Source organism: Nannospalax galili, unplaced genomic scaffold (genome assembly GCF_000622305.1).
Source record: "Nannospalax galili isolate Female #2095 unplaced genomic scaffold, S.galili_v1.0 scaffold413, whole genome shotgun sequence".
NCBI classification, from domain to species: Eukaryota; Metazoa; Chordata; class Mammalia; order Rodentia; family Spalacidae; genus Nannospalax; species Nannospalax galili.
The window spans coordinates 859,932-874,343 of NW_008333889.1; the positions used below are offsets into that span (position 1 = coordinate 859,932).

Genomic DNA, 14,412 nt, shown 5'->3' on the forward strand with positions numbered 1-14,412 from the left:
TTATCTGCATGCGCTATCTCCAGTGATATTAATGATCACTCCAATGTAAAAGCATCTTCATCCTAGGATGCCTGTCTTCCTAGAGCTCTCGCAAGCTCCTCAGATAAGAGAACACCAGGGCCTCTTGAGTCGGTCTCCTGACTGGTGTCTGTTCTGCCCCATTCTGTTCTCACTGCCACCCTCTTTTCAGCCCTTGTTTTAAATTCATGCCTCCCAGATCTTCACCATGTTTCCCTCCTTCATCAAGTCTCCACCCTGCAGCTAGAGTGCTTTTTCAGAACACAAAGTGGGTCATGACTTCCAATGCATCACAGCTTTTAACTGCTCCCTGTTGCTTGTGCCATCATTCCTGTTTCCAATCACTTGTCGCCTATTGCTTTTGCCATAATTTTTGAAAATGTACCTTGCACTTTTATTATTTTCCCGTGAGAAATGGTTATTGGTGCATTTGGGAATGCTAGGTTCCATAAGATTCATGATGATAGTGATGTTTGAGAATGCTGCAGTTCTACATTAGCTTTCCCCAGGATCTTTTACTATAAAATCCTAGTAATTCTGAGATTAACAATCCTTAGAGTGGAGGTGGGAAAAAAGCATATACAGGCACAGACACAGATACAGACACACACACATAACACACACCATACACACACACACACACACACACACACACACACACACACAAAGGCCTCACCTCCAAGCCTCTTCAGTCTACACTCTTACCCTACAGCACTAATACATCCTAGACATTTGTGTTTCCAGCATCTAATGATTTCTCAGTTACCCATTTAACCGCTGTGCCCCTCTACAATCCACCTCCTGCTTGGAGAGCCCTTCCTTCCCTCTTATATCTCAACTGGAATAGTCTTCTATGCTTTTTTTTCCGGGAAGCCATCTCACCCTCCTATATATATTTAGCTTGTCACCCAGGCCTTTTCTTCATCATTGAACATGTGTTCACTTATAAGTCTTTCTACCTCTGGAGAGCAAGAATCTCATTCTCTCTTTCCACTATACTATTTAGATTACTTCTCATACAGTAGTGAGTGTTTTCTGAGTGAGTAGCATTAAAAGATGATGGTACATTTGGAAAATATTAAACATTCTTTGGTGTCAGCACTCTGAGTTTGTTTTATCTGTAACCTGGATCATTGAACAAGTCACTCTGAATATATTATTTTTAAAGATTTTAATGAAAAGGGCCCATAAAAATAGTTGAAATTCATGACATTGAGGCATCATGGAGTTTCAGGATACAGCAGTGTGCCAGGTGGTGTGCTCAATGCTAGGGATACGATGCTAGCAAAACAGTCAGTCTTGGTCCTTGGGGAGTTTTCTGACCCCTTGGGAGAAACACGCTAACAAACATAAAGTTACATCCAGACAAATGCGTATCACAAATCATATGATATAATGACTCATGTAGTTGGAGGACAGCACAAGTTTTTCTCAAGCTGAAGCTTAAGCTGAATTCTACAGGACGAAAGAATCAACCAGATGAAAGAGGGAGACACACACAGCAGCGAGGGAGGAGGCACTGCAGGCACAGGGCCTGGTGCAAAATGAAACTGCAGAGGTGAGAAGAATTTGATAGGATGTGCTAAGGAGCTTCAAACCTTGATCCCAAGAGCACTGAAAGATGGGAGAGGTGCAGAGTGGGGTGAAGAATTAACCAGCGTTGCATTAGAAAATTCATCTGGTGGCCCATAGCAAACAGATCTGTCAGAAGGCCCTTACCTTGGTCTCTAGTAAACTAATGCTAAGCATTTACAATGTAGCATGGGCACGATTTAGTGAAGCGCAGAAGGAGGAGACATTAAAGATAACCATTAGGTCTGTGATGTGAGTCACGGAAAGGATACAAGTGCCATTCATTGATTCAGATGTTCTACAAAGAGAAACATTTGGAAGGAAAAATTATGATGGCATTATTGGGCACAGCATGATTGCACTACCTTGGAGGCATCCAAGGGAGGTGTCATTAGAGATACTTGGATATGGAGTTCAGAGGAAGGATGTACACTCAAAGCATCAATGTGATTATAAGATTTCAACAACTGAAAATGATGTACCTCTAGATTCTATTCCCAAGCCTGAAGGGCTGTAGCTGGAGCCCATGTAGGAGAAATGGAAAGCAGGCCTAAGAGGGAAGATATAGAGGTGTCCCCAGCCAGAATGGAAGTGGAAACATGTTTTTCAAATGAAGAAAATGGTAGGAGGATTGCTAAAATCTGAATGTAGCACTAAGTGTCCTATGTATTGCCACCTTATGTTAAAAACTAATTAAAAATTGCCCTAAATGGGGGATAGAGAGAAAAGCAAAATATAGCACTAACTGAAGTTACACTGCTCTGTGAAAGGAAGGAGGCCTAAAACCTCCTGTAGGGCAGACCTGACCCCCACAGTCCAGTCTTGTCATTCACAGATGAGAGAACAGAGGTTGGAAGTCACAAGGGACAGTGCAATAGAACCCTGGTGGTCCTGAAGCCTGTAACCTTTCTGCAGCACCATTCAGAACTCAGGAAGACTGCCAAGGGAAAAGTGGCAACTTCACCCTCTAGTCCTATTCTCCTTACATCGAGGTTTTACCAACCAGCCTGAGAGGACTCTCATTTGATGTTTATTCCACAGAGACATGCACCTCATGAGCCTGGCTTGGGTAGGTAGCTGGAGGTGGTAAGGAGCCAACTGTAAGTCTCAGAGATGAAGATGGAACTCATTGTAGGAACTAGCAAGGATACTAAAACAGTAGAGGGCTGAGAGTAAGACTCTGCCAGGGAAAATAGTCAAGAGAGCCAAGAATAAGAAAATAAACAACTTTCAGAATGCATTTCTGTAATGGAGACCCTGTCAATCCTGGGTATGAATTAAAAGAGAATCACAATAAAACTCAACTTCCTAGACCTTCAAATACTGTTGAAAATGAAAAGAGAGAGAGAGAGAGAGAGAGAGAGAGAGAGAGAAGGGGGAATATGGGAATAAAAAACCACTTTCTCACTGAATATATAGATACAGATGTATAAGCTCATAGAGCTATATGTGCATATATATACATATATACATATATATATATGTTCATTCTGAGAACTTAGAACACTTTATCCTGAATTTTTCTCAAGAATAAGATAGTCAGAGAACAAAATCTGGCAAGACTCCCTTGATGATATAATAAAAATATATTGCCAACTCAGCCTGGTAAAATTACTTTGATTAAATTGACTTCTTTGGGTCAAGGCCATATATTCAGAAGGTACTTGTTCAAATCCAAGTATGTGCTTAAAAGGAATGACAAACATTGTTAAGAGCTATTAGCAGAGAAGAAATAGAGTAAGGTAGGTCACTGTATTTGAGCAAACAAGGGGACAGTGAGAAAAGTGTGAAGAATTTGCTAACATCTGAGCTAGGTGCACTGTTTTGGAAATTGTCTTAGAGAACTTTGCAGAACAAGATGTTTTACAGATAAATACATACTGCAAAGTACTGTCCATCCTTCACACATATGTCCATGATCTAGAAAGAACTTTTAGAGTCATTCAGAACAAAGCTTCAAAGAAGTGGATTCACAGTTGGAGAATGAGGACAAGAATGAAATGTGTGCATCATATAACATTCTGGTTTGGGGAAGAGAACCTGTTTTCATGTAGAATTTTAATAATTAGCTAGTCCTGATCTTATCAATAAAAGCATCTGCTAATAGACTTCTCAAGTTTCATCCCCTTCTCCCCACAATAACATGCAGTTTTTCCTCATCAGTCTTACTGTGAATGGCTGCCTTTTCTGTGGAAGATTTTAAACCTCGCCATGTAAATGATGCAACCACTCCTTGTTTACTTTGTGGCTGAAAAAATAGTAACTATTTGTTGAACCCAGGAGTCTGTAGTAAATTCTCCCCCATCGCTTCTCAGAATTTATAGTTCTTAATATCCTGCTATGAATATATGAATCTTATATTCTGCTGAGAAGATTTTTTTACATCCTCTTAAAGTTCAGCAGGATCTTTAAGCCATAATGCCTTGTGGTGCTCCTCATGTTTCATTCTACCAGTCATTTCAGACTACTTGTACATCTTTAATTTCCTTGAGAGTATGTATTATGAAGTAAAGGCAGTAATTACCCAGACGGACTCTAAGTGTTAAATGTTACTCAAACAAACCCAGTACATGACATCCACAATAAAGAAGAGGGAAACAAAGAGATTGCAGTGTTTCATTCCCACCCAACACCCCCAGGAGAGCAGAGGCCATAAAGCAAACCCATAAGTATTTATATACTCCCGGAGCAGCATGGAGAAAGTTCACAGGAAACAGTTAAAGATGCAGCAAGGAAACACAGCGTTTAACTGGATTTCTTTGGAATCTTGCTGTTTTGTGCAATTAAAAGCCAAATGGAAACTATGTCCTTAATAATCTTAATGTTAATAGATTTTGGTATGGAAGGTAGCTTTTCCAACACGTGGGTCTCAACAACAATCCTACAAAGAAAACTTTCCTGTAGGAACTGTACAGCTCATCTGGTTGATCCCGAGGGTGCAATCTCCCTAAGCCCTTAGAGCCACTCCTCTGTCACGCCTCCCTGAGGACCATTTGGGACAGAGAGAAACCCAAACAGAGGCTTCCTGAGAGGCAAAGAAAACTGCATGGCTGTCGCTGTGGCGGCCCAGACCATAGCCCACACTGAGGGCTTTTCCAGCTGTAGCCCAGTGATACCACAAACTCCAGAGAAGACAGGACAGACAGGCTACCAAGTGCTTCGGTGGAAAAAACTTCCACCCTAAATTCCTCTCCACGGGGTTTTCTAGATGTCACTTCATCAGCTCCATTTCTTTTGTCCTGAAGTCCAGCATCTGCTCTAATGATAAACAGTTTACTGTAAATCCTTAGGTCAAAGGCATTCTTCCAGTTTCTGTGTAATGTGTGCCCAATTATGCTGGCCCGTAGCTTGTGTCATGCCCAGTTGTGTTCATGCCTCTCTCTCTCCCACAGCTTTTTATTTTCTTGAGAAGAGAATCCTAAATTGTTACATTTTGTCTTTCTTGTCTTAGGTGTTCAATTACAATAATTATAACAAAATGACATTCGAATATTGAACACTTCTAGGTACTGGGCACATTGCCTACTGGAGTGCCTCAATTTCTGTGATTCTATAGCATGATGGTAAAAAGCATGTCTAGAATATGTCACCTGTGTTCCAAGTCTTTCTCCCATGCCATTCACCTTTAAGCAAGCAAGATTCTAAAGGTCTGACAGCCTCAACTTCATTCCTCCTTCGTAGACACCTCCATAGATGTCCTTGACTCAGACCCATTTAACCATGAGCCAAACTCATTATTATTCCTTGTCACTAAACAGTTCTACTTAACTTGTGACTCAACACATAGATATTCAGAAAAATAATGATTATAATTTAATCATACAAGCCGTTTTAATTCTTTATACTTCTTGAATATTTTACAAATTTCAATCTTTCACCTAAATTACCTCCACTGATTTTGGTACTCTCCTGGTAAAGTGAACAGGATAGCTTCATTTTCTCCACTTTACAGTAAAGCAAGAGAAGCAAAATGACTCAATAGAATCTCAGAGCAGACAGTAGCAGAACTACAGCTCAACCTCTCATCTTCTATATCCATCCGCAGGCTTCTTGTCTCTACTTTACCTTGACCTTTAGGGTAAGGTACAGACTGGTTAAATGCACCGAGGACCAGATGCTGTGCTGGAGCCTTTGATACCTCAGGTTGTCTGGTATCCATAGTAATTGCCTCTCTCCTCATAGCAAATGAGATGACCTAACATATATACTTGCTCTCGAGATTTGAGCTACAAGAGATGAGGCCTTTTCCACAGAGGGCCATTAAGTCTGGAATTCCCTTCCCCTGATCTGACAGAGCCCTGGAGTATTGGTCTTCTGGGTCTTGGCAAACCACATCAAGTTGACTAGACTGTCATGCTTGGTAAGAAATCCTAATAGGCTGGAAGAAAGTCCTAAGTAGACTTTGAGTCCTGAGTAATTTCTAATTTTGTGTTTTTTACTGTTTAGATTCCTTAGGATAACTTGCCAATTTAATGTAATTCTCCTTAAAAAATAAAACTTTAGTCAGCAGTTTACATGATTTGTTTCTACATTCTTACATCATATCACAAATGATGTGGTAGAGAAACCTATAGGGAAGTTTTTGTTTCTTTTGCATAAACTATTTTGCAGTAATTGACCAACCATAGAGAAAAGATTATCTCCTGTGCACTCACAGTGAGTTCTGTGGTCACCAGAGACTAATAAGCCAGGTCCCTGGAACTATTATCACTTTGTTGAAGAAGCTGCTATGTGAACAAAAACCAGCCTTTGTTAATTTCCCTTTTCGTATTTAAAAAACCTTGTCATTGTCTCCCTTTGGGAGTGTGTAATTTGTCAATAGCACATATTACTTTACTTATACAAGAAAGAAGCAGGGTCATATGTCCTTTCTAATTTCTTTTATTCACTGATCATCAAGCCAGATATATGTTCCCTTACAATAAAATAAGATTTTCCAGTATTATATTACTGGACACTCTTCATTTTATACAAGTATAAACTTAGCCACAAGATAGCTCAGCAGGTTAGGGCCCTTGCAGCCAAGCTTTGACTACCTGAGTTCAATCCCCAGTACTCACATGGTAGGAGAGGACCAGTTCCCACAAGTTGTCCTCTGACTTTGACACACACACACACACACACACACACACACACACATACACACACTCATACTCTAAATAAATACATATAATTTTAATATGTGTATATACAGATGTATAATTTTAGGGTCAGGCATGGTGGTGAAAGCCTTTAATCCCAAAATGTAGGAGGCACAGGTAGGTGGATTGCTATGAGTTCAAGGCCAGCCTAGTCTACATAGTGATTTCCAGGCTAGCCAGGGATTCATAGTGAAAATGTGTCTCAAAAAAATTCATTTTTGGTTGGCAATATAGTTCAAATTGATAGAATGCTTGCTTACACAGCGTGCACGAAGCCTGGGGCTTGAGCTCCAGCACTGCATAAAGTGTGCATGGTGGCACATGCCTGTAATCCCAGGACTCCAGAGGTGAGAGTGGGAGGATTATAAATTCAAAGTCATTCTCAACTACAATAGGAAGTTCGAAGCCAGCATAGGATACATAAGACCCTGTCTCAGAGACAGGAAAAGAAATTTTAGAAACGTAAAACATTCCTGGTGATTTGAATTCCATTCCTTCCCTCTCTCAACACACATTTAACTAATGGAACAAGTAATGTCTGAGATGCCTTTATAGCCCTGAAAAAGGGATGATTCTTAAATGTCTCAATTAGAACTGATTGTAAAAGAATGTCAGAATTGGGGGAGGGGGTCTTTTTGAGAACCATAGCTGGCCTGGAACCCACTATGTAGACCAAGCTGGCCTTGAACTCATAGAAATCTGCCTGCCTCAGCCTCCCAAGTGCTGAGATTAAAGGCATTGGTCACCACTGCTGGCTAAAAATGTCATTTTTTTCTAATGTTATAAAACCCCTTAATGTTGTGCCTCCCTTCCATCTTCTGATCTTTATTATCCAATAGCTCAATACTTGAGCTATGGTCAAGTATTTAATTAAGCTTATTCATCATTGTTTATCAGTATCTGTATTAAACCTGAAAAATATTTCCTGGAGTAATCTCACAAACCTGAAATTACTTATTAATGATTTAAAGCAAAGGCATCCAACCTTTTGGCTTCTCTTTTGGCTTCTCACATTGGATGAAGAAGAATTTCCTTGAGCCAAATACCCATGGGTTGCAAAAGCATATATACGTATATATTTATTTCATGTAACATTGTGACACAACACTGTCATTCACAAAATTCACAATAAATAACTGCTCAATTGCAGACAATAATCTCAGTGTTTTAAGTAAGTTTATGATTTTGTGTTAAATCACATTCATAGCTGTCCTGGGCCATGTATATAGAAACTATTCTATTATACACTTTTATTGTTTAAAGTAGTGTATTATTTCCACCAATGAGAAATAATCCTCAAGTTCATGTTCAAAAAGAAAGAACAGACATTGCAAGTTCCCCTGACTTCAGCAGTCATCTTGTTCATTGTGGACTTTTATGTCTTAGGGAAAGTTGGCTTAGGAATTGTCTACACTGCTCTTAGACTGTACGCACAGAAACACTCTCGCCACTAACCATAACTTTATCATAGTTTGTTTCAGTGTTGGAAGGGGTCTTGTCTAAGCTGTCAAGGTATGATGAAGGCACTTTTTTCTCATCCATTCTGTCATTCACTGTAAGTATTTCAATGAGTTCTCTTATGTTGTCTTTTAACTATTATCATAGTACTTATGTGTCAGTTAAGAATATAATCCTCATAATTACCTTTCTTTCCCATTTAAGGTGAAAGCAGCTGCAAAATACGTTGATGTCCCTGTAAGTATCTTTTAATCTGTTTTCCTTCCATCCCTTTCTTTGTTCCTCTTCCCTCTTCTTCTCTCTCCTCACCCCTCATAATTATGGTTCAACATTGGTTTATTTCAAATCTGTAAACTAATACCATTGTCTTAAGAGTAGTTTCTTTTCCTTAAGCAAGAAATAAACCTGTTGCAAGGCTTGGCAAACTCATTTTGGCATATTTGACTTTTTCTGCTGGAACTGAAGAGCTGAAGAAAGGTTAGTTTGCCATGAGAGCATGTCATTGGAGTTGCAACGGGAAGTTATAGCCCTCTAGCATGGCACAGAGAAAACCTCACACAATATAAAACAGTATTTAGTCTCTTTTCTCTTTATATGAAAGCTTTTACAGGTTCTAACAAAAATTAAAATAACAATAGAAATGAACCAACAAAATCAATTCACTCATTTCCTAAATACAAAAATGACAATAGTCACTTGATTAATTATTTGATTTTTCACAGACTTCTTCAGAAATAATGCATGACCAAATTTGTTATCAATTTAATACCAGGGGTGGAAATCATGGAGTAAGATAAACTTATATGGTAAATATAACCAACAATTTAGTGCAGTATTTTTAAAAAATTATTTATTTAATAACCATATTATCAGAAGAAGCATTTCATTACAACAGCATTGACATATTCAATAACAATGTCCAGAGCTAAGATGCATCGCTTTCAAAATAGGCTGTATATTTTTAGGTTTACAGTTGAATTAATAGTTATACAATATTGTACTCAAGTATAAACCTTATAAGACATAAAATTAAATGAGGTTTTAAACTTTAAAGAAGATCTCCATTTCATTATTAAAATACACAGTTTCATACAGAAAAATTCATTTTGAATACAATTGACACTAAGATGCACATGCAGTTCTAATCTCTATATATCTGATTACTGCTAGTCACAGTCGGTTACTTTCTGAGCTCCTTGGCATCTGAGCATGGATATAAGGTCATCAGGTAGAGTTCAATGGTAGTGTTTTTCACATCCACTAGTGCAGCATTTTTAAGCTGTACCGAATTAATTTTGGCTTTAAATTCTATTATTATCACACAAGTGTATGATTTCTATATGATCAATGCCTAACATACTCTATTTATTTATATGTTTGGGCATATGTTGTCAATTTTCAAAGAATTAAAGCAAAGTGAACACACTTAAACTTTGCAGGTGGCTGGAATACAGTTCACCCCCTCCTCCCTGAGGAAACCACACCTCTGGACTGTCCCTATGAGTGTTAGCATGATTGCTGGGAAGTGTTGAGTGGCCATTGCAGGTGGCACTTACTTTTAGAATGCTTACCTACATTTTATCCCCAGCATTACTAATGTTGTGATCATACATATACATTCTCAATGACAAGGCCTTAGGCATTCCTGCCTTTCCATGGGGTTTCTTTGGAACGACTTTAAAAAAAAAAAAAAATCTGACTTCCAAGAAGTTTCTGCAGACTTTCTGCCCGTACTTAAAATCAGAATCAATGCTGGGAAATGAATAGATGTAATTACATGCTTAGGTCCTGCTTTCCAGCACAAAAGAGAGAAAGGCAGAATGAAGGGGAAGGTTTTATACTGTATGCCTTCAGAGATAAGTCATCACACACACACTTAAATTTTGTTGGACGTCTTATCATACATCTTATACTAGCTTTGAGTTTTATCTTGATTTAAATAGAATGTGATGCCCTAATTACTTATGTCTATGGAGCTTTGAAGTTCTCAATCTGACTAGGAACCAGACCCATTATGCTCCATAAAATTTTAGAGTTGAGAGAGGCAGAAAGTGCTGCATTCACTCTCCTCAGTGCAGAAAGGTCCTCCTCTGACGTCCTTCACAAAGATGCCTTTGAGCTGTTTAATTTTTCCAGTGATCGCAAACTCACCATTAGTCAGCCTACTCAGAGGTATAATGAGCTGAACTACTGTTTCTCAGTGAGTTCTGTCTTTTAATATTGTTTCTAATCCTTCCCAGGATTGTGCTTCAAATATGTGATGATCCTTATCATGTCTCCTTCCTTGAGAGCCTTGGTGGCTTTTCAAGTGCATGTATTATCCAAGCGACTCTTGTATTTTAGATTACACACCTTCCATTTCTTCAGTGAACCAACTGGATAAATTTTATTCTGTGTTCACTGAATGCAAGACCCTGGGCATACTTAGTGAAACCTGTACATTCCATGGCTCCAGCTACTCAGAGTGAGAGATAGTACAGTGGACATGTGAGGGTGACCACTGCTACCATTCCCATTCATCCTACCTACCCCTGTCTTAGATGAATTGTAGGTACCATGGTCACTAATCAATCAAGTTACCCTCTGGAGTATAACTATCTAGACTATAGAAGTGTCCTGACCATGGACAATTACCAGTGAGTTTTTCCCTCAGATCTGAACCTTTCAATTCTATTACTGATGCCCATCAATATTAATTTTAAAGATATGTGGTTCTGTTGGCAATTTTTTTTGTTTATATTCAGGCTCCAACAAGTTTATCTATCTGAAGCAGTCTCTTGGGAATTCCAAGCAAAAAAAAAGGGGGGGAGGGGGAGATGATTGTCTCTGCTTTTATAAAAATTAAGACATGATAGACTCACATGTAAAATGTAAAACTATACATCCTGTAAAGGAAAATACTAAAGAAAGTGTATATGGACTTGGGTTTGGTGATGAGTATTTAGATCCAGTATGAAAAGCATAGTTTTTTAAAAGAATTAATAAGTTGAACTTAAAAAATTGTTAGGCAATTCTAGAGTGGTGACTCAGTAGGTAAATGCACACACAGCTAAGCCTGACAACCTGAGTTCAATCACTAGAACCCACATGGTAGAAGAAGAAAACTAACTCAGGCAAGTTGTCCTCTGACCGCCACACATGCACCATGATACATGTACATACATACACACACTAAATAAATAAATAATAAAATGTAATAAAAAATTAAAACACAGAGGCTCACTGGCCTAGGACTTAGTAATGGCTGAACATTCCTTGACTTTCTGTGATCTTAGGCCATTGGATTAACTGTATGGCCTGAAACAACCTCTCTTGTGTCTTCACCAAAATGAGTGAATGAGTTATGTAACCCATATTAGTCCTATGACAATCATCTACTCTTTGGACTCTGAATATTTGTTTGGTACATCCAAGAGAAAACAGATCCCCAAATGTTCCCAAGATGAAGAACAGATAAATTAAAACAACACTATAAAAGAGGAAGTTCCTTCTTGTAGTACTTGCACATATTGAAAATCATTTTAATAAATAAATAAGTAAAAATATGGTTTCACTATGAAATAAAAATTACCTATGAAATTAAATGTTTTATTCTTAAAAGGGGAGGTGGGGATCATGTTCCCAAAGCCTCTTTACTAGGTATTACCATACCTAGTAAAATGTATGAGTTAATAAGAGAAATTACCCAAATCACGCAATTTAAATGTATCACATTATTAATACAGTTTTAGTATCTGTCAGGCATATTCTCTTCACAAATATATTCCTGAACAAAAGTAAATTCCAATATTTCAGGCTTCTTGGTAACAAACGCTGGTAGAGGCTACATGGGAACTTTCTGAACAGGTGATAAACTGTGACCTTTAGAGTCATTTAATTGATTTCCCTTCCTTAAACTTCTGTGTCCTGGAGAATTCAATTGGAGTGATGTGGCTCATGGCCCTATCATAGACCTCTGGAGTGTTCACGTTCATGCAGTTGAAGACCTCAGACATAGCTTTAAATTTGGAGTAGGGAGACTGTTAGAATCTCATGTAGCCCAGGCTGGTCTTGAACTCATTGTATAGGTGAGGATGACCTTGAACTGTTGATCATTTTTCCTTCACCTTCCAAGTTCTGGGATTACAGCATGCACCACCATGCCCAATGGCTTAAAATGTTTTTAAAGCAAGACCTGAATTTGGCAAATCTATCACAACAATAACTTAGGAAAAGGGAACCCAGACCTGAGAGTGAGAGCCAGTGTATTAAATATAGGCCAAGTGGAGAATGCTCACATTGGCCTTATAAACAGGTGCGATAGGCCAAAACCAAAAGAAACTGCTAACAGGAAAGTACTACCCATACTAAAACAACAATGAAAAAAATGCCTAATTGCCTATCAATAACATAGGTAAGAGGTAACAGGAAGCAATGTATATTTTTTAAAAAGGGGGAGAGCAGCAAGATGACTCAGAGGATAAAGGCACCTGCCATGGAGCCTGATTATATGAGTTCAGACCCTAGAATCCACACAGTAGGAGAGAACCAAAATCCTAAATATTGCCCTCCAGATATACACAGTGTCATACGCATGCCCACACACAAACTCATGCACACGAAGTAAATGAATTTAAATGTAATAAAAATTAAAAGGGGATGGAGCTGGGAGGATGGTTCAGTATGTAAAGTATTTGCCATGCAAGGGTGAAGACTTGAGTTCAGATTCCTGGAACCCACATAAAGCTAGACACGATAGCGCATGTTTGTAATCCCAGCACTCTTCCAGCAAGATGGGAGACAGAGACAGGAGAGTCCCCAGAAGATTGTGAGCCAACTGGCCTGGCAAAAGCAACAGTAAACACGAAAAGAGAGACCCTGCCTCTTATAAGGGGAGGTGATCAACCCCCAAGGTTTTCTCCTGACCAATACACACACACACACATACACCATGGCAAGCACAAGCCTGCACTCATGCGAACATGTGCACACATATATCATAGAAACAAAAGATAAAATAAATAAATTAAAAGTATGGTAAAAAAATTGAGTCAATAATGTGGAATATTTGCTTTAAAAAAATTAAATAGCCTCTTGATTTCTGCGCAGAGGGCCTTAACAGCGATGACAGAGTATATGGGCTCCATTGGAGGGGGGGGGCGCTATGGGAGGGTGCTGGCAGGGCCGGGGGAATAAAGATGATTAAGATTGATTGAGATGTTCTGTATGAAATACACAAAAATTCAATAAAAATGTTATATAAAAAGTAAAGAAATAAAAATGACAAAAAAAGAAATCAAGTAGTATGGTTCTGTAGACGCTGAGGAGCCAGACTGCTTGAGCTTGAAATTGCCCTCCATCAGTTTGCTTAATATCAGTATGACCTTAGCCACCAATTTTTATACCTATTAAATGAAGATATAATTATACCTCTTACAGGCTTATTGTGAATAAGCACTTTCCAGGCTTCCCAGAGTACAATTAGTGCTCAGTACGTGTTAGTTATTATCACATATTATTGTTGATTATAAAATAAAATCTAGCGACTACATTCTAAAAAATAAACATTCATTGATCGTATCAGTACTATCGTGGATAAATCATGTAAGTCTTTTAAGAACAATACATCCTTTTTACTTCCTCCTGTAGAAAGCTGTCAGAGTAGTTAAGGGTCCCATTCTCGAAACTTGAAATAGCAGCTTGTAAAGCACAAAAGGAAGCCTGGTATTCACCCTGGAAGGAAACAAACATGAGACAAGATGGCCAAGTTTGAGATCAGTATCTCCAGACATCCTCTCTACTGTATGCTCACTGCCAAAAGTTTCTAATCTTTAATCTCCCCCAAGTGTGCCTTGGACCTATCTCTGTACCATACAAACAGCATAAAGCCCAGAATCCAAATTCAGGTCCCTCCTTTGTACACTCTCAGCTCCCTGACCTGTGCACTTTCATTTTCCCTCCTTTACAGTAAGGATACTTGTATCGTTTCTGTGCCATCTCCTTCACTGGGTCATTAAGAAGATTCAAGGAATGTATTAGCATGTTTTGCAAATGTTAGGTGTGTTTGAAATATCTGTGGTTAGAGACTGGGGAGATAGCTCAGTCAGCAAACTGTTTGACACACAAATATGGGGACCTGAGTTTGGTTCCCCAATAAAAACCCACATAAAGGGGCTGGAGAGACAGTTCAGTGGTTAAGAGCACTGACTACTCTTGCAGAGGACCTGGATTCAGTTCCCAGCAC

At 38.7% G+C, this 14,412-nt stretch overlaps 1 protein-coding gene across 10 annotated transcripts in view; it reads left to right on the forward strand.

The window, feature by feature from the left end:
- The window catches only part of Cadps2 (calcium dependent secretion activator 2), a 595,026-nt gene that overhangs the window by 542,767 nt on the left and 37,847 nt on the right, over window positions 1-14,412 (forward strand). For all 10 annotated transcript variants that reach the window (XM_017797106.1, XM_017797102.1, XM_008828867.1 and 7 more), the window contains 2 exons: window positions 8,203-8,286; window positions 8,394-8,426. In XM_017797106.1, coding sequence (XP_017652595.1) covers window positions 8,203-8,286; window positions 8,394-8,426 — 117 coding nt within the window. The remainder of the gene's footprint in view (window positions 1-8,202; window positions 8,287-8,393; window positions 8,427-14,412) is intronic.